The 20,996-nt window shown below is 24.6% G+C and overlaps 1 protein-coding gene across 2 annotated transcripts; it reads right to left on the reverse strand.

The window, feature by feature from the left end:
* Positions 1-5,173: 5,173 nt before the first annotated feature.
* Positions 5,174-18,140, reverse strand: LOC113560931 (E3 ubiquitin-protein ligase SH3RF3). 2 transcript variants are annotated; one of them, XM_026967064.1, is made up of 17 exons: positions 17,928-18,140; positions 17,299-17,652; positions 16,154-16,215; positions 15,924-16,038; positions 14,773-14,874; positions 13,992-14,128; positions 13,549-13,935; positions 12,836-12,917; positions 11,815-11,930; positions 10,986-11,153; positions 10,819-10,913; positions 8,405-8,590; positions 8,182-8,315; positions 7,934-8,109; positions 7,704-7,802; positions 6,094-6,231; positions 5,174-5,561 (listed from the first exon to the last, which is right to left on the reverse strand). In XM_026967064.1, the coding sequence occupies exons 2-17, from the start codon at positions 17,611-17,613 to the stop codon at positions 5,393-5,395; spliced, it is 2,481 nt and encodes an 826-aa protein (XP_026822865.1). In that variant the 5' UTR covers positions 17,614-17,652; positions 17,928-18,140; the 3' UTR covers positions 5,174-5,392. The 2 variants fall into 2 exon arrangements, with proteins under 2 accessions (XP_026822865.1, XP_026822866.1); XM_026967065.1 differs by lacking the exon at positions 7,704-7,802.
* Positions 18,141-20,996: the final 2,856 nt, after the last annotated feature.

Below are 20,996 nucleotides of genomic sequence, written 5' to 3' on the forward strand. Positions count from 1 at the left end.
GTCATTTAATCTCTTAAGTCTTTACCGAGCGTAATTTTCTTTTTTTGTATTGTAGGTACTTCGTAATTTAATGTGTCTCAGACTGTACTTGTAATAGTAAAATCGTTCAACCACAAAACAGAATTATTCAAAAAGAAATTGTATAAATACAAAATATTTAAGTTTTAAGTTTTTAATATTTTAGATCTAGTTGCCAATAGTTTATAGCCGGGATCCAACTTACCTACTACCATTTTATAGTTGGGACCCAACATACCTTAATAGGTAATGTTACCTATTTGGCTCGTTTTTTTAAGCGGGACTCTTTTCGCCTAAATATTTTAAAACTAAGTATTTTCCCTTTTCGCCCAAGAATATTAAAGCACTTTTTGATCACATTTTTATAATACACACTTTTATAATCACTTTATTATTTATTTGTGTAGATTAGTTTTACAAAGCCATCTAGCATTACCCAAAGAGTACCACGAGAAGGCGACTTTTATTAGGTACTCTCCAAAAATATATTGTGTATTTGTACATATTATAAGTTCAAAAAAAAAAAAATTATCAATGGCATTCAATTATTATAAATTATAAATTTAATAACTATAATTTGACGATTTATATTTTTTATATTAACATTTTTTTTTTTTTTTGAATTTATAATATTTACAAATATACAATATATTTTTGGAAATTAATAAAAGCCGCCTCCTCGTGGTACTCTCTGGCCTCTGGGTAATACTAGATGGCTTTGTAAAACTAATCTATACAAATAAATAATAAAGTGATTCCCAAAGCGTGTATCATAACAATTTGGTTGAAAAATATTCTTGGGCAAAAAGGGAAAGTAGTTATAAAATATTTGGGCGAAAAGCGAAGGGTCATTTTTGGGCGAACAGTCTTGCCCTGTTTTTTATGGTTGTTACTAATGTAAATATGTAATAGTTATATTACTTATTGGCTGCTACTTGCTAAGGCCCACTTAGATGTAGACATAGGCGTGCGCAGACCTGAATTTTGGGAGTGCCTACAATTTTTTCGGGCCCTTTTCTTAATTTGGGCCCTCTCTTAACAAGACATGTACATATTTAAAAAATTATAATGCCTGAATAAACATTACTTAAATTATATCTCATATTAATTAGTAGTATTACTAGTACCAAGTTATATAATATTTCATTAGATAGTTGGATTTAAAATCTATTTTCAAGATAATTACAATATATTTTATTTATTATTTTTACTTTTGTAGTCAATAACATCTAGCTGTTATAATCATAATAAATTTTACCACACAAAGTTGTATTATTTTTTTTTATCAAAACATAATTTTTTACAACATATTTTAGAAAGAATATCATTTTTATTCTAGTAACATTAGTTAAAATACGGACCCATATATATGCTAAAGGACTTAAAGTTTATTAGGGCCCCTACATGTCGGGGGGTGCCCAGGCACACCCGGAATCCCCCGTGCACACGCCTATGAGTGTAGGTATAGGTAATAATAAATGCTGTAGCATTAATTTCAACTTTGTTATTATATGGTTACCATGGCAACTGTAATGGTTAGATATTTTATATTCTGTACAAACATGCCATTACGCGTTAATTATTATAAAAGATACTTTTTAAAATATGTATTTGAATACTCAATAAAAAAATTATTCAAGTATAAAATATTAGTTATCTACTTTTTTTTTGTAAATTACCTTTAAATTGTATACAAAACGACTTCTTTTAGAATCTATAATAACTAAGTACCTACCTACCTACCCATAGATCGTTTGAAATCCCCGTACTTGAGTTGAAATAACAGGGAATAGAAATTAAAATTTTTAATGTCTATTGTGTGTATGAATAACTGTTTCCCATACGAACATTATTTAGATTTTTTTATAAAAACAAGTAATATAGATACTTGCCATTCTTAGTATTCTACAAATTACAGTCAGCATAAATTATACAATATTACAATATGGTCGGTAGTCCGATAAAATGCTATGTACAAGACGTGAAAAATAAGACTGATTCTGCCTTACGGAATAAGTTATACTCAAGTCACGACCTAGTTAAATTTTAACCGAAAATTCTACATCTGATCATAATAACCAGAAATAGCATGTTAGATCGGAAAAACTCACTTAAAAATAATAACATTGGATTTTTATTCTTATCATTATATTGGTATGCTGATGCGAGTAGGTTTACAATATTTAAGACTTGCAGTAACTTTCATACAAAATAAAATTGTGATATAATATGGTTATGGCATATGAGTTAGTTCACTGAACATATAAACTTTAAAACATTTTTAATTTATCAGAAATTTCGGAGTTTGACGCAGCTGCCTAAACTCACATCACCTTCGGGCTGTCGTTTTTGTTTTTTTTTGGCTTTTTGCATAGCCGGGTGGTGTAAAATTTACAATGGCTAGTTGCTAATTCACAAACAAGTAAACAAGTGAAGTGTTTTTGATGGCCGACACACTAGCAAATAGATAGCACAGAATAAATTTCATTTAACCTGTGTAACAAGTGCCAAGTCTAGATCGATCACCTGATTTACATTTTTTTTTACATATTAACCTATGTTCATAAGTACAGTTTGATTATTAATTAGGAGGGATTCAAGCTATTTTTTCATAAGTCTTATTATTTGAATAAGTATAATAATATGACTTTTATTAAAAAATTTGAATTAACTGATGAATATATTTTGGTGTATCTATATAAAGGGTGATATACTTAGCATCCACACATTTTTTCACTACTAAATTAAATTATGTTTAGTTTGACAATGGAAAATTAAAGGTACATAGTTAAGTACTATTAAAAATTAATAACAAAAATAGTATTAAAGTTGTTTTCTATTTTTCTATTTAAAAAGCTCGACTGGTTTAATAAAAGTTAACTAAACTGTTAAATTTTTTTTATATAGGTACTAGAGTTATCAGCAAAAAATATTAAATCAATAAGGAAAAATATAATAACTTATTTTAATAAATAATTACAACCAGCTGAAAGATTTTATTTTTAGTTTTTGATTTTTGATATGGCAGTGTTTAACTAAAAAAACAAAAACTAGTGAATTTATCCTATGTACTATGTGAAAATGGTTTCTAGGTAAACCTCAATATAATACTAAACTAATAATTTAAATATTTATAATAATAATGAATAAATAAAGATAGGTACAGAATAAATTACAAAAACAATACAAAGAGACTTTCTGTATTACATCAAAACATAAAAATAAATAAATAACAAATTAGAAAAAAAAGTTGGAAATTGTGTTGAGGAAGGAAAAATAAACAGTTCTTAAATTAATTTGTACATATTGAAATACATAATAATTTTGATCAAAATATTTTATTAATATATAATTGTAGTTATAATAAACTATTAAACATCATAAATCACAAACCTTTATATTATATTTAATTAATTGAATATAAATTATAAGCCATGTTGTTTAAAGAAATAAGATTTAAGTCTTAAATTATATTAATTGTCTATCACACTAGTTTTTTAAATCTTATATAACTAAATATTCTGCAACTACAAAATTGAACAATGTAGCAATTTGTTGATTATTATTGCTTCACAAACAATATTAATAATAGAAGTATATCATTGAAAGCATTCCAAAACATTTTTTTTTAATAAATTAAATAAAACCGGGGCTGTTGCTAATCAATAAAATAGTAAGGCATTTATAAAGGATAACAATTGAATACAAATTAAATAGGAAATAATAGATTTGTTTCAATACCACTTAATTAATTATTTAATATTATTTTTTATTGCTTTGCCAAAATATCTATACACTATGAAATTGTTCATAGAAAAAAAAAAATAAGTAATTCTAATGGTAAATAATTCAGCAACAACCCTGGCACAACAATTATTTTATTAAAATCAAAATAATTAAGATATTCGTATTATTTTTAAAAAGATTTAAATACAATAATATTGTATTTTATTTCACAATTAAATAGGTTTCTTTGAGTTTAAAATATTGATGATATTAGTTTTAGTATTGTAATATTATATTTGATTTTGAAATTACTCCAAATAGTTATAGGTATATATTAAATATTAATGATTAAAATTGCAGTTAATAAAATTACATGATAAATAAAATTTATAACAAAACATATGTTGTTAATATTTATAATTACATTTATAAAAAAAATAGTAAAAGTCAGTGTAAATATCACAAGAAAAGTAGCTACAAATAAGTTGATTTTACATATTCAATAAAACCATTGAATATAAGATAAAAAGAAAACATGCAATTAAATTAAAAAACATTGATCATTTATCACTTTATTTAGGTAATTGAATAATATAAAAACAACCATTCGAAACAACTAAATCCTATTTTATTTTAAATAGAATTTAGTTATCACAGTAAAAATGAAAATCTAATCAAACTAAGTTATTAAATTGCTTGATTAGATAGGCTTGGTCACTTCATTTGTTTTCTTAGCATTTTACAAAAAAACTCAACAGATACCTAATACTTTGGTTAAGTATTATCCAAGACTAATGCGTAGTTCTAACCTAGCATCATTAAATTATATGATATTATTAAATATGTTTAAATTCTTATGAAAAATGCAAACAAAGTTATAACATATGGCCCATTGTATTTAAATGTGTTTAATTTGTTGGCATCAGATTTATCAATATATACATTATATTATATTGTTAATACAACATAATTATATTATTTTTTTCTTCAATATATCTGTTAAGTCTTGGATCTTAAATAAAACTAAATAAAAATTATCTGTTAACCTTCATTAAATAAACATTTAAGACTTTTGTTTAAAAAAATCTTAGTTACAATTTACAGTATACCTACAAAAACACAGCTTTATAACAAATTAACAATATTTTGGATATTCTGTAATTATAGGTGTTTTTATATTCCTAATAATAAATAAATAAAATATAATTCGTCTTTGAATTATATTAAGATAAATTTTAAATTATACAAATAAGAAATCTGAAAATTGTATTGATTTCTATTAAAATAAAAAATAAAATCTATAACTAATATAGTTGACTCCTATTTCTAAAATATATAATATCACATTAAATACAAAATGTTTAAACTTTTAATTAATGAATATGGTTAAATTTATTGAGTTTTTAATATAAATAAAAATACACTTAACCAAAACAGTCACAAATTATTACACAAATTAAATTAAATATTTAAGAGTCTACATGTTTCTACATCATTGATACAATTTTGGTATATACATTAAATGAGATATATATTTATTATTATACCAATAAATAACTAGATACCCTAATAGTTAAGTTAAATTAAATTAACAATGACTAACGTTCCTAAATAAAATTATTTACTATATTTTAGGTAGAAAATATTATTAAATTTTCTCAACAAAACTTGATGGAAACAAACCACTTTTTCCAGTTCTCAATAATGTTCCTCTATACCACCCATCTTGCCTAATCTTATGCACATATAAAATATCTCCTACACGGAGTTCTAATTCATACTCACTATTTGGTGGATATGCAACAATACATCTGCACCTAAAAATAAAATTTGTAATACCTTAATACATGTCATAATATTAACACTAAAAAATGATTTTGATAAAAATTTCTTAATGAAGAAAAATGTACACTTATTTTAGATATCAAGAATTAATAGAATTATTTAAAACAATTAGTTATATTTAATTATTGTATTAAAAATGTATTAATATAAATTAATATGTATATATGTCTCTATAATAAACAGTGGTGGATTGAAAAATGTTGGTCATAGACTATAATGATAACTGATAAACAATTGTTAGTCTTACTTTAAGTTTAGATATTTATTCAGTAGTAAGAGAAGAGAGAAGGCATTGACTAATAGATTTGATGTTAGATTAATCAAACCATTTGACCTTATTGATACTATTTTTTAAGTCCCAATACAGAACTACTTGAACTTCTAATTTTAGTATCCCATAAACCAGTCTGTCCATGATAATAAATGTCTAATTTGTACATGTAAGTCTGAACCCTTTATTCATTATTATATTTATTATACAATATTACTTCATATTTAACTTACATATTTTGCTGAGTACGTGAATTTTGTTTAAGTTTTCGATCTTGTGGCTTAATGTCTACTGATATACCATTATTTGTATCTAAACTATGTGATTTACGATGATGTATTAAAACTGATGATCCATTTGGCTGCTGTTCACTAAAATTAATTATTTAAATTAGAAAAAATAAGATAAAATTATAAAAACTGTACATATTAGTCAATTAATTTGAGCACTACACTATAACAAACTACCCTTAAAATTCTCCACATAAAATTAGGATATCTTTACTTTATTTTTTTGTCACTAAATATAAATAGTGTATAGAATAAAAATTAAAAAATTATTATGTTGTGAGCTTAAGAGCTTCCATTAATTTATTACCCCCCCCCCCCAATATTCCAGATTTTTTTAATACATATTATTGGCAATTTGAATGCTATAACCTACTCTCAGTATTTTTAAGTATTTAAACATAATTTTAACCTAACCTTTTATCCAACTTTTCAATATTTTTTATAAAAAAATTTCAAATATAATAAATTCATATTATATAAATAAAAATAATTGTTTATTGGTTAGTACCCAGTAATCTCGGAAAACCACAAAAACTATAAACATAAGACATTAAATAAACCAGATTTTTTTTGAAGGTGCTGCAAAATAAAAAATAAAAATATTCTTTATGGACAATACAATATTTTCTAGGTCAATAAGTTTTTATTTACACAACATTTAGTATTTTTTGAAAAGCAAAACAAATACATCTTTATTAAGTTTAATATTTTTAATTAAATAATATACTAAGTACATGCAAATTTTAAAGCGCATACATTCATAAAAAAAAAAAAAAATGTCAAAGGACTTCTAATTTATTTCATTTTATTTTATGTAAATTGTATAGAAAACTATTGAGAATTTGAACAAATATAATTTATCTTATTAGTATCCTTAAACCATATCATGGACAACACATGCAGGTATTGCGTCCTCCTTAAGTTAAGAATATTATATAGGACAGTGGTTCTTAATCTTTTTTGGTTCAGCGCCCCTTTATTGTAATAACTAACTGCTAACGGGGCCCCTCGTGCAAAATCAAATTTTCTTCCTATATTTATTCATCACTATACTAAATTAAAGAATAACTCTTATTTTAAGAAGATAGTAATGATTATAGTTTACTCCTCTAAACAAAACTATTTTACATTACTACACAAAAATATTATTTTTAATCTCTGAGTTTGAAAAAGCTCACCCCCCCCCCATCGAAGAGACCAAAATGCCCCCAAGGGGGCGATACCGCTTCTGTTAAGAACCACTAATCTAGGGAATCTCATTAGCTTTTATTGATATCGTTTTAAAATTATAATATTAATAAAAGCATATTATGAGGTGCCTTAAATAATATTCTCACTTTAAGTTTGATAATAAGTAAATTAACTCCAATATTAAAGCTAACAACATAAAATGGATTCTGCTGAACATAAATTTAGAATGATGTACGTTAGTAAGATGGAGACAACACATATTGGTTAATATCATCTTAATACCAAGGCTATTTAAAATTTATATAGTACTTTTAATTTATATAAATATAAGCTACTGTTTTTTTTTTTTTTTGTTTTCTCACCTTTTAAAATTATGGTTTCCTCTGACTTTTAATGGAAGTTGCTCAGGAACCCTTTGTATGGCATCTACATTTAGTAATTTTGATGGACAAGAATCGGATCTTTAATAAATCGTGCAAAAGCAATAAAAATGAAAAAAAAAACACAAATAAATTATTGCTACATGAAACAAAAATAAAGCGTAATTGACAACCAAACACAAAAATACTCTTAACTATCATTATCTACTTACCTAGTGTGAACTGGTTGAGATGGTGCAATAACAGTGTTGTTAGAAGTATTATCATCAAATACTGGATTATCCATTGAATATACAGGAGGAGGTGATTTTCTAATTTTTATATTAGAAAAACTACGCATCACCGAATTTGTAAGAAAGCATTTTTTCCTTCCACGTTTTTGAGCTAACTGAAATAATAAATATATTTATATTTTTTTAACTCTATTGTAAGTAAATAACCTTTTTATTAATATAATTACATTTTCTGGACTCAAGGAATGTGATGGTGATGCAGTAGGAGGAGCAGCAGCACCAGCAACAGTATTAACCACACCTGTAGTTGTTGAATCTTTGTCAGTTGATGCTGCTATAGGCTTAATTGAATTAGGCAAAACTATAATAGAAGAATAAATATTAAACATTTTAACATATTATTTTTTAATAAACATTTAGGTTAGTACCAAAATTTAAATGGATTAATACCTGTATTACAACAAATAGATTTTATGTTGTGCGTAGGTGCTGATCGAACACGTGAAGATGTTGATGGCATTTCAGACAACCAACTTGATACACGACTATGTACAGAAGGACTATTGCTACGTGGTGGTAGTTCAGGTGGTGGATATAAAGGTAAATTTTCATCTATATCACTTTGAAAACTACAATCTATATAAACAATAAATATAAATATTATATACAAATAGTAAACAATTAATATTTCTTAGTGGTAAGATAAAAAGAATATACTGATGATAAACAATCATTTAGTCTACAACTCTGTAAAAAATATAAATTTATTGTAAAATGTAATTTGTTTTGCGTATGAATACTATTGATATTTTTTTATCCAGTACTAATATTAGTATTAATTAGTAATTATAATTGCATATATTATGAATAAAACACTAATTATTAAAATTATTATAATTTTTTTTTTTTAACAATTATTTATATTTCTAAGAAAATAAAAATTATCACAGCTTATATCATTATCTTGCTTTAATTAGTAAATAATGATTTATTTATATTGAACTTGATAATTTTTTCATGAATTTTGTTGCATTTTTCTAAGTTAATAAAGATCAAAGGTATCATCTACGTATTATAAATTATATAAGAAGATGAACAAGTCAAAACTGCTCTGCTGTACAGTAGTTGTAGAGTAGATAACTTTAATGGATGTGTTAAATTCAAACTCAATAATATATCATTATACATTAAAGATAGATGATCAATGATAGTTTATCAATCTATAATTCTAAATAAATTTCATGTTATGTTTTTAATATTGCTATTAAGCAAAGTAATTTATTTTGCTATTAGTAATACAATAGGTTGGATTAATTTTTGCACATTTGAAAAAAGTATTTTTTTATTAATAATAATAAATTTCTAGTCTTAGGCTATTTATATTTTATATCAACAGATTTTATACATAATTTAATGTTTTTAACATGATAATTATAGTTATAAATTTACACAAAATTCACTATATACAATAATAGTGTTATCTTAATATTTAGTGATAATAATAACAATAAAACTTAATATATTATAACAGAATGCTTATAGAAATAAAGAATGCTATAAAAAATAAAAATTTGCGTAATAACAGAGATTTGAAAGTGCCTTCTATAAGTGTGCTTAACATAGAAGATCACGAAGAAGACTATTTTAATTGACATTGTGGTAAATGTATGTCAAAATATTATTAAAAAATATTGAACTATAACTTATATACAGGGTGTCCCATGAGATTTACCCATTGGGATATCTCCTGAAATAATGGAGATATTATAATTTTGATTTTTTAACAAGTTTCACAGGGACAAGAACTACAAATACTTCATGTTTTAATTTATTTTAATGTTTAGGTAAAAAAGTTAAAAATATATCTTTTTATTTAAGTATTTTCAAAAAAATTGAAAATACTCACTTGGTAGTTATTTTTTTTTTGAAAATATTGACTTTTCAACATTTTAATGTCATTAATCTTCTGGTTTTTAATATTTTTACTTATTTCGAAAAAAACTGTGAATTACACTGAAAGTGTTCGTTGGCCGTACGACCACGCGGGCCACATGTTTAATACATTGATACCACTATTTGCAGTTTTTTTCGAAACTAGAAAAAATATTAAAAATCAGGAGAATAATGAAATTAAAATGTTGAAACATCAATATTTTCAGAAAAATGAACTTATATATTTCCATAATTGATAGAAATATCGCAATGGGTAAATCCTCACAGGACAACCTGTATATATAACAATTATTATAACAATTATTATATATATATTATTACTATTTATTATAAGTTTTATGTTCCCATTAATAATGTTTTTTGAACTACAAAAATTAAATTTTTCTATACAATTTCTTAATTTTGACATAATTTGAACTTCAAATGATTATAAAAATAAAATTGAATTTTTGTATTATAGTTAATATTTTTAATAATCTATAAGTACAACTTGTGTGGAATTTTATATTAAATTTTCAAGTTTTTTGACCAAGTGAACAATATATTTTTATTTATATTTATAGAAAGCAAAGGAAAAAATAAAAAACCTCAATTATCAATAAATAGCTTAAAAACATTTGAAATATTTTGAAAATTATCAAATAAACGCTGAGTAAAAATTTTAAGTATCTATGATTATCAGCTTTTATGTTACACCAAAAAAATAAAATCAGTTTTGTCAAAACCACTATTTGCTTAAAATAGTTATTTTAAAAAATACTTGGGATTTTAAAACCATCCTCTGAGTAGAAAATTGAATCATTTTTAAATTAATTATCGTGTAAGTATACAAAAAAAAAAACATTCATTACTCGCTTAGAATCTAAAATAAAATAAATTAAGGTACAAGTAATAAACAGAAATAATCTTACCATTTAATTGACCATTAAATGACGAATGATCATCTTTTTGTTCTTGAACTGAAGATGGATTATTGCTAGATTTTCCAAGTAAACGAACAGATATTCTAAAATAATTGATCAATAGTTATATTAATATTTTTTTTTATAAAAAAAAAATAATTTATTTTGTATTTTACTTTGCAGGTGTTACATAGTTTCCAGGAAATACACCAGAACAATTAGTTTTTAATGATGTTCCTTTATACCAGCCATCTTTACAGCATTCGGTAACCATGTATAACTGACCACGTTTTAATTCAAGTTCATCAGCTTTTTGAGGTTTATAAGGATATAATGAGACGTGTCTAAAAAAAAATATGTTAAGATTACAAGTTTGAATCATAATAATAAGTTTTGTTGAAAAGTATATAACAGAGAACTAGGATGGAGTGCAAGGCAACAGTTCTGATGCACACTATTATTGATTTAAATCTGACTATGGATGACATCATTTTCAGGGAAATCTAACTATCTCAGAAAGGAGAGCTCATCCCCCCCTAATTATTTATTACCTACATTAAATTTTATATTTTATCTTATTATATGAATTAGAAAAAAAACATTTTCAAACATACCTCTAACTAGTTAATTTACATGGTCTTAAATTAAAATGGAAAGGAAAATGTTTATTTTTCTAGGATCTAACTAGTAGAGCATAATTTTAAACATGGATGCCAACTACAGTAGGCCGATTAAAATTTGATATAAGTATAAAAAAACAATACAAATTGTTATCAGTTTTCGTAACAGGATACATATTTTTCTCTATATTTTTCTTTATAGTTTATAAACAACTATATGGCTAATAATAATTAAATTAAAAATTTTTAATTCTAGAAACTTAACATGAATTAAACTAATTAAACTTAAGGTTTAGAATAAATAAATATTGAAATATGTTATTCAACTGTTACCATTGACAATTCATTATTAACTATAATTAATTTAATTAATATAAAAACTTACTTAGCTGGCAGTTGAATAGGTATTTTAGACCTTACATTCTGGGTAATTATTGGTTTAGAATGACTTCTAAGACTTCCATGACGATGAAGTTTAGAATCCCTTACTCCATTCATTGGCTACAAACACATACATAAATATTAGTTAAATACATTATACAAATAATTTTAGCAATGATAAATATACAATGATTTTAATGGATTATAAAATATATTTTTTTAACTGAGGCTTCATTTTTGACTATTATATTAATAATAATAATAACAAAAAATTTAATTTAGATAACAAAAAAGTTAAGTGTAGCTTATATTTATAAATTAAATATGAGGAAGTTTATTTACTATAAATAGATTTACATTAAATAAATAGTTTAAAATAGTAAAGTAATTTTCAAAATTTTATTTTACAAAGAAAATAATAATATACAACAAGTTTCAAATCCCTACTGGCTACTATTAATATTTTACAATAAATAAAATTGTTAGTGGAGTGATCATTATTTTTCATTTTAAATACCCTATTTCAAAAGTCAACATTCTGTCTTGTAATAATGTTATCAATCCACCTTACCAGAAATGACCAAGTTTTAATAATAATAACAACAATTTGACAATACTAAAAGGTTATTTTAATACTGATCATAATAGAATAATCGTAACTTAAACAGTCAGTACAATCAGTGGTTTGCACCTTGAGAATTTTAAATTTTGTTAATCAATGGGAGGGGTCCAAACCTGAACCCCTACGGGTATGCCTCTAAACCTAATCCAAATTCAAATCATGTTTAAATAAACAACAATAAAGACATGTAGAATATTAACAGAATTAAATAAAATATTGTGCAACAATAATAAAAATTGCCTACCCATACAAACCATTCACTATTTTTTATCACTCCACCAAAAAAAATATTTTTTATTCAATTTTGAAAGAAATTTTTTTTTATTTTTTAATTATTTCGTTTTAAGTAAAGCAGAAAATCTATTATCAACTAATAAATTATGTTTAAATGCTACTTAGTTACCTGACTGGATTGAACTTCTAAACTGGTATTTGGACTGGAAAATATAGCAATATCGTCTTGTGATAAAATCTCAGCCGAATATCTAAAACACAAATACATACATTAGTTTAATGTTTAAAATACTCTATAAATACACATAAAATGTATAAGGTTTATTATTATGATTAATTTATTTTGAATATAACCTTTAGCAAAATTAATCGTACTATGGAGTATACTTTACTTTGTTATACTTATTAAATCAGTCAGATAAATAAATAATTTAAATATATAAGATTATCTTATAGTAAGTAATAATAAATTAAAAAATTAAAAACTTATCAAACACAATAAAAATATTATAGATAATACTTATAAGTAATTTATTTAAACAAGTTTATTGTTTCTCAATCTTATAACAATGCAATTAATAATTTGTTTTGAAATTCTAATGATGAATACTAGAAGTAACTCTAATTGATTTAAATCATGAGTAAATAAATTACTAAGCATTCTCCAAGTTAAATATAATCTTATATTTTTATAATATCTCAGGATATATTTTAATTGTTATTATTTGTTAATTTTTCAAATATTAATCATTACTAAGAATATAAAGAAAGTACTAATACAATTAATAGACAAAATAGTACATTATAGTTTTTATATAATAAAATAGTTATATAGCTAATGAATCTGTATTGTAAAAAATAATTTGCAATTTTAAAACTAACCGTTTGTTTTCCGATGAATGAGGGCTTGATGAAACAGGCCCAACCCCATTTGTAAAACTATGTCGTTTAGGGGGGTCTGGATTTGATGATGGTAAAGAACGATTTATTGAATTATCAACAAAAGGAGCATGTGAAGGTGACCGGCTAGGAGAGCTAGATGTGGTATCAGATGGAGAAGTAGTATTTGGAGATGTAGTAGTTGTAGAAGAAGATGATGATGAAGTATTCTCATTGGTAACTTTTGTATTATCTAGTACATGTTTTGCTTCATCAGTTGTATTATGTTTGGTATTTGTTGATTGACAAGCAGCTGATAGTTCAATTGGCAATAAAGGAGCAGCTTCTTCGGGAGTAGGAGGAGCCATTCTACTTTGGGTAGGTTGTGAACTAAAAAAAAAATAATAATAATAATTTACCTAATTACACATTAAGAAAATACTTACCTAACTGACAGTTTCATTAATGCACGTGCTATTTGATTCAAGTCAACAAAAGATAAAGGAAATATACCAATGCGATTGGAAATTTTTCCTTCAGCCCAATTTTGATCAATGCGTCTTAAAACTGTGATTATATCACCCTAATAAACAAACGTATTTCGTTAATATTTTCATGTAATAATACAGTATAATAATTAATTCCTTAAATAAGTTTGCTAGGTATTATTTTTTCAATAATTACACGTGTGATGCATTTTATACACAAATTTAGTTTTTATAAAATCAATATAGAGTTGTATTAATAATTACCTTTATTTACTTATAAAAGAACAAAATGCTACTTAATTTTATTTTAACTTGATTATAATAAAAGAAAAATATATTTTAATTTGAACGTTATAAGTTATAAAAAATTATTACATGCGTGACGGAATTCATTCACCAACACAAATTTAATATGGAGCTTGTTTATGCAACTACAAAGATTGAAAGACGACAGAAATAGATTTTTAACAATTATTTATTATATGTATCATAAAGAAAGGCTAGATTAGGAAAATAATTAAAAACAATAATGAACCAAAATAAAACAGGATAAATGGAAAGTTTGATGTACAAAGTCTAAGTGTACCAGCGCATATAGTTAAGGGTTAAAGCATTAAAGAACCTTTATTATTATTGTTAAATATTTTAAATCTTAAGTATCAGGATATATATTCTAAATATAAATGCATATTGAATATATACAATCTAATCATTATATTAATTAATTACTAAAAATTACTTTTGAAAATGATAAGCATCCTTCATCATCCTCTTTGTTCATTTTAAAATCATACAATGCTTTACATTGTGGTATATGACTAGGAAGTGATGTTGGAAACACCTAAATATCAACAAACAAATAAATGCATATTATTAAGTTATAATAAATTGATCAACATTAAGTGTATTACATATTATATATTATGGTAGATGTCTATATGAAAATTTTATTGATTCCGTAATTAGTTTAAGCTTTTCAAAATGACGTATTTAAACACACTAATATGAAATAAATGACAAAATATTTGGTAAATAAAATTAAATAAATCCAGAATCTGATTATAAAAGTTCTGTGGCTTAACATGGATTGCTAAAGACTAAAGAAAACACCATTCAAATAAAATGTTAGTATTCTTCTTTAGTTTTTAAAGACTATTAAAGTTTTTACAACTTTGTACCATCTTTTTTATTTGTATTCTTTTCCTGTCTTGTTTCTTATACACGTTACTCAAAGCCTGTTTACATTGTTTATATATCTATCTATCTGGGAGCGATCGTCAGATTTTTTTCGAGTACAAAAGTGAAAGAAGTTTAATTCTTTGAAAACTATTTTTTCAATTTTAATAAAATTGAACTTAACTGGTATTAACATTGTGCTTTTATCTAATAAACTTCCTAATTTGTGAATGTTTGATTTTTTCCATAAAATCCTTTAATTTTAAGAAAATTAGCATCACCTCATTACTTTTTGTTCACTCTCATAAAAATGAACTGATTGAGGTAACTTGACATTTAAGTATATATTTATACGTAAAAAAAAAAAAAATATATTTACTGTTGAATATAAATATTGTAATGAACCTTTTATACAATATACATTAAAACAGATTAATAAGTAGTACAATAGTTATTTAATTGATTATTGAACATAAAATTAATGCAATATTTTTTATATGTTATATAATTATGAGACGTTTTTAAAGATAACAACTAAGTAATTTCATAAATTTCATTTGAAACCATTAAATAAATTATAATTGCATTACAATATAAAGGTTTCTTAAGCACTTTAGAATTTCATCAAGAAACAATGAATTAAAATTCATGAAATTCAAATTTAATTATATTTTAAAATAGTTATATCTTATATGTTATTTAAATTAAACTAACCTGTACATATGATAAAGGAAATATACCAATTACTCCATTAGCTTCTCCTTGATACCAATTAGAATCAACTTTTTGGCGTAATATAATCATATCTCCTTTTTTAAAACTTAAATCCCTAAAATAAATATTAATATTTTAATCATTCATAATTATTTTTTAAAGTATACAATTAAATTATGATTATATTTTATAGTTTCATAATTTTACAATTAATATTTTTTTATATTTACCCAGGTTCTTTGGAAGAATAATCATATAATGCTCTTGCAAACATATTACGTTGATATGGCACCTTAAAACCAAATATAATTTTATAGATTATTAAAAACAATGTAAAAATAAAAGATAACTAAAATTATAATTTAAAACTTTATACAAAAATATGTCCTATCTGTATTTGTTATCCCGGTCTTAAAAATCATAATACAGAAAATCAACAAACAGATAAATCCATTTAGTTTTGTTAATTTTAAACTGATCTACCATACATTTTAAAGGTAAAACTATTATATTGTGTTGTTTAGTTTTTATCCTTATATTTGATAACAGATCTACTTGCTCTTATATTTAACTAACAAAACTTAATATTTCTAATGAATTTACATTTAGTATGTTTATTTTGTAACCATAGACGGAAATCGTGAGGCTAAGTACAGATCTTATATATTACTTAGCCCCCCCCCACCCCAGTAATTTCACCAAATGTTTGCTTATGTTTGTAACACAAGTCCACAAATAAAAATGTAGTATTTTTAACCCTTTAAATTTAGTTTATAAAATTATAATACAAGAATAAAAATTAATTTTTTTCTTTCCTAGTAATTAGTATTTTTTTGGAATTTTTTCAACTCTTAAAAGCTTATTTTTATCTGGTAATTTTTTTTTTTTTAATAAATTAAATAAACAGTGGTTTTGAAAGCTTTTTAGATTTGTTTTAGAAAATTTCTATATAATAAAGAAGATAAGAATATGTTATAAAAATTCAATTACAAGAAAGTTTAAGAATGGAAATGTTTATTTATAAAGTATATCTAAGATATCAATATGTTCCCACATTATTTTAATCATAATTTAAACAAATAAATTTACAATAATAAATATAAGATGTTAGTATTATATTCTATCCTATGTTTAATATAAATTTATTATTATTATATCATTTTTATGATTATTTAATTATGTATCATTCTATATTTTTATTTCTATGTAAAATTATTAATTATCACTTATATATCCATTATATTTATCAAAAGGGTGTTTACCCATTGATTTATAAATAAATAAATAAATAATAAGAAAAATCATACAGTTATTTATTGTTGTAGATAATATGACTTATCTTAAATGTTAAGAAAAATAAAAAATAAATATTAACTTGTTTAGATGTTTTTGGCGGTCTTTGGTCGGAACATGCAACAGCTGAAGGTTTTTTAGGCGGTGATACTATCGCATTTTTACTCTTCATACCTTCCAATATCCTCATGAGTAATACATTAGGTGGCAGTTCGTCCACCCGACATTCTACAAGTGTTCGACATTCTGGACATCGAAGCTCTTTATGAGTAGCTACAATTTCATCCAGGCATTTTTTGCAAAATGTATGCTGGCAAGACAGCACTTTGCTTGATGTATCCAAGCGTTCTAAGCATACTGAACACTCAAGTAAATCGTTTAATAACTTCTCGTCCATTATTAGGAAACACAATTATTTACTCTAGCAGAGGACATCCTATACAGGAAAATACAAATATAAATAAATAAAACAAATACATAAAAAAAATTATAAATCAACATTTATTTTTGTTTAACAATAAAATAATACTTCATCCATCATCCATAGTAAAAATCGAACTCATTTGATAATGGAACGTAATTGAGTGTTAATTATAAATGGATAAAAAAAACATCAGTTTAGTCGAGGGAAGCCCACTCAATATTACAAATTAGTAATTATAATAAAATATAAACGATGTAATTGACCCAAGTTCACTTGAAACGTCTTACCATTATCACAAGCTTTTGTGTCATCATGAAAATTTCCATTTAAATGCCACAATCAACGTAATTCACTCTGATCGCAATTCCTAGTCATCGAAGACTGTTCAGATCGGTTTAATTAAACGCGTTGACGTCCAACATGATAATATGAAAAATAATTCGCAGATTTTATCGCCAAATTATTTGAAGAATGAAACCATGAAAAAAAAAACATTTCGCACATCTATCGGTTCTATCTTTTATCCCCACCTTAACTAGTTGCCATAAAATCCATCATCTTTTTGATCAGTGCAGCCAATACGACATATGTACGTGTGAAACGACTCTATAAACGTGCTATACAATAATATGGTTCGCTGTGCACTTGCTATTACTGTATATTATAATATTATGTATTTTAAAAGCTATAAATATATTTTAATTTATGACTATGACGTTTGCAAGGTAAAGCTGTATCAGTAACGAATAATCTGGTAATATCTCAACAATAAGAGTTATTAAAAACTTTAACGACTATAAAAATTAAATTAGTTTTTACACATTATTTAATAACCAACAAACGTTTCGATTAGTATTTTGTAAATTGGTGCTTTACTACCTTCAAGTGATGCAAGGGGTTTTTTTTATTTTACCTAATATTATCACCATTTTATTGATTATCTATAATTCAAATGACAAGTGCTTATAATATGATAATCTATTACATTACCATTTACTGGACAATCTAATCATATCCAGACATTCAGTGATCAGTATTCCAGTATCCAGATGTATATTCGTACATTAGACTATTTGGATAGTAAAAATAAATGCAAAAAACTAACTTGAATTATTAGTTAAGTTAGCATCAAAAAAATCAATTTATTACTTAACAAATAATCAATAATATTAAACTAACTCAAGACAACACTGAAAAAAACAGTATTAACTTATATAATTTAAAAATAACTTGGTTATTGGATTAGGTGGGTGGGTCATATTTAGTTATATGTATTATATAAATTCAGTGGCTTACTTACGAGGGAATTTGGTTGTCGTATCCCCTTTCCGTGACCTTTTATTTTTTTTTTTAATTGGTTAACTACATTTATTTACTAATTTAAAAATAAATATTAATTACATATTATTGATTGTTTTGTGATTATTTGTATTCGTGTGGCCAGTGTCACATGCATAGTGCGTACATACATTTATTGCACTGAATGGGGATGCAGATGCTTATGATATATTTTTTGAGGGGGAGGAGGTTATAGATGCAATGTAAAAACATTTTATCCCCCCCACAAACATGATCAAATTAATTAATTTAATTTGATATGTAAATGTAAATATATATATATAAATATCATGTAGTGACTTACGTTATATTAAATGAGTGATATTATGATCTAACTAAGTAAAAACATGTTATTGTATAATAGGGAACTACCTAAGTGTTGTTACAACTGTACGAGTATGTTTTTATGATTTATTTTTGTTATATTTAAATAAAATAAGCTTTTAAACAACATTTCAGTGTGAGGATAAGGAGTAACTATCTGGAAAGTTGGGATTATGGACTTATGGGTCAATAGGGACCCCAATATTAACTTATATAAAAGACCAAGATCAAACCAACAAATAATAGTCTAATCAATTTTTATAAAATACAATTTAAGTTTTTTGTTGCGATTTTTATAGACCATTAAAAATTAAAATAATTTTTAATTTTTTTTAATATTTTGAGGGAGGCTGTAGCCCCCTGGTCCCCCTGTCTACGCTACTGGTGCCTGGTATGTATACAATTAAGTTTGATATTTACAGACAATTTTAAAAGGGCACCTTAAACGATTCAAACTACATAATATAATATGATTGTTCCCTGGTTACACATATTAATTACGTAATAAATAATGAATTTTATATTTATTTGTGAATTCAATATTATTTTAATTTTGTTGTTAGTGTTGTATGATTATATGTAATACTGTAAAAGATTTGATGTAAAAATAAGTGACTAAAAAAAATATTTAAAAAAAACATATGTGTCAAAATAAAATTGTTTTTGTATTTAGTGTTATTTAGTTAATAATATTTTATATAGATAATTATAGTAATTACGGGACGTGTGATAACATTTAGGCATCTATATTTTACAGTATATAGTACTACACCTACTATTACGCTCTTACCATAATAATAGAAAGAGAAGTAGAAATTGGTTCAACGATTTACAGCGAACAGTGGCGAGCATATGTATATTTAGAGAACTCTCTGAAGGACTATGGATTTATTCATCACTATAAATCATACTGACAATTTTGTGGATCCTAATACTGGAGCTCACACTCAAACAATAGTGAATAGAGTCAAACATTATGGAACTTAGTCAAGTCCAAATATAATATAAAAATTAATGGTGCATATCCGCTATTAGACCGCCAACTTAAAGAAGAATGGTGGCAGTTATGCCATCCGATAAAAACTCAAATATTTTCTGATTTCTTATCAGATATGAAAAATACTTTTGCTATATGAATATGACAATCAACATTATAGTACGAGTAAGAGTAAGTACATTACTATTTTAAGTAGCATACATAAACCGGATAAACATTTAGTCGGTAGATCACAATATTAGACCAACCATTTATCAGTAGATCACACACATTGGACCGGTCCTGAAATTACTATTATAGTATTATATATTATGTATTATTAAAAAAATACAAAATACAAAATGTTTACAGATGTCACTACAAAAACGAAAATACTATAATACTCAATATTACAAATTAATAACAATAATACAGTCGCCTATACATTGTCCCTAGGCCACTATAATTTGAATTATGTAGCAAACTACAGCAGTTTTATAATATTTTATATTATATGATAATATGGTACCTATGTAATAAATATATTGGCAATTGGCTATATTATGCAGTGTGTTGCCGCCGGTCGGTGGTCGGTATAGTAAGTGCAAGTGAAAAAGAATGTTGATTCACCACGTCATACCGAATTATATTGTATACATTGTATACAGTGCATATATATAACATGAGCAATAACAGGTGTAAGTACTTATTAGTTCGC

This window comes from Rhopalosiphum maidis, chromosome 1 (genome assembly GCF_003676215.2).
Source record: "Rhopalosiphum maidis isolate BTI-1 chromosome 1, ASM367621v3, whole genome shotgun sequence".
Lineage (NCBI taxonomy): Eukaryota > Metazoa > Arthropoda > Insecta > Hemiptera > Aphididae > Rhopalosiphum > Rhopalosiphum maidis.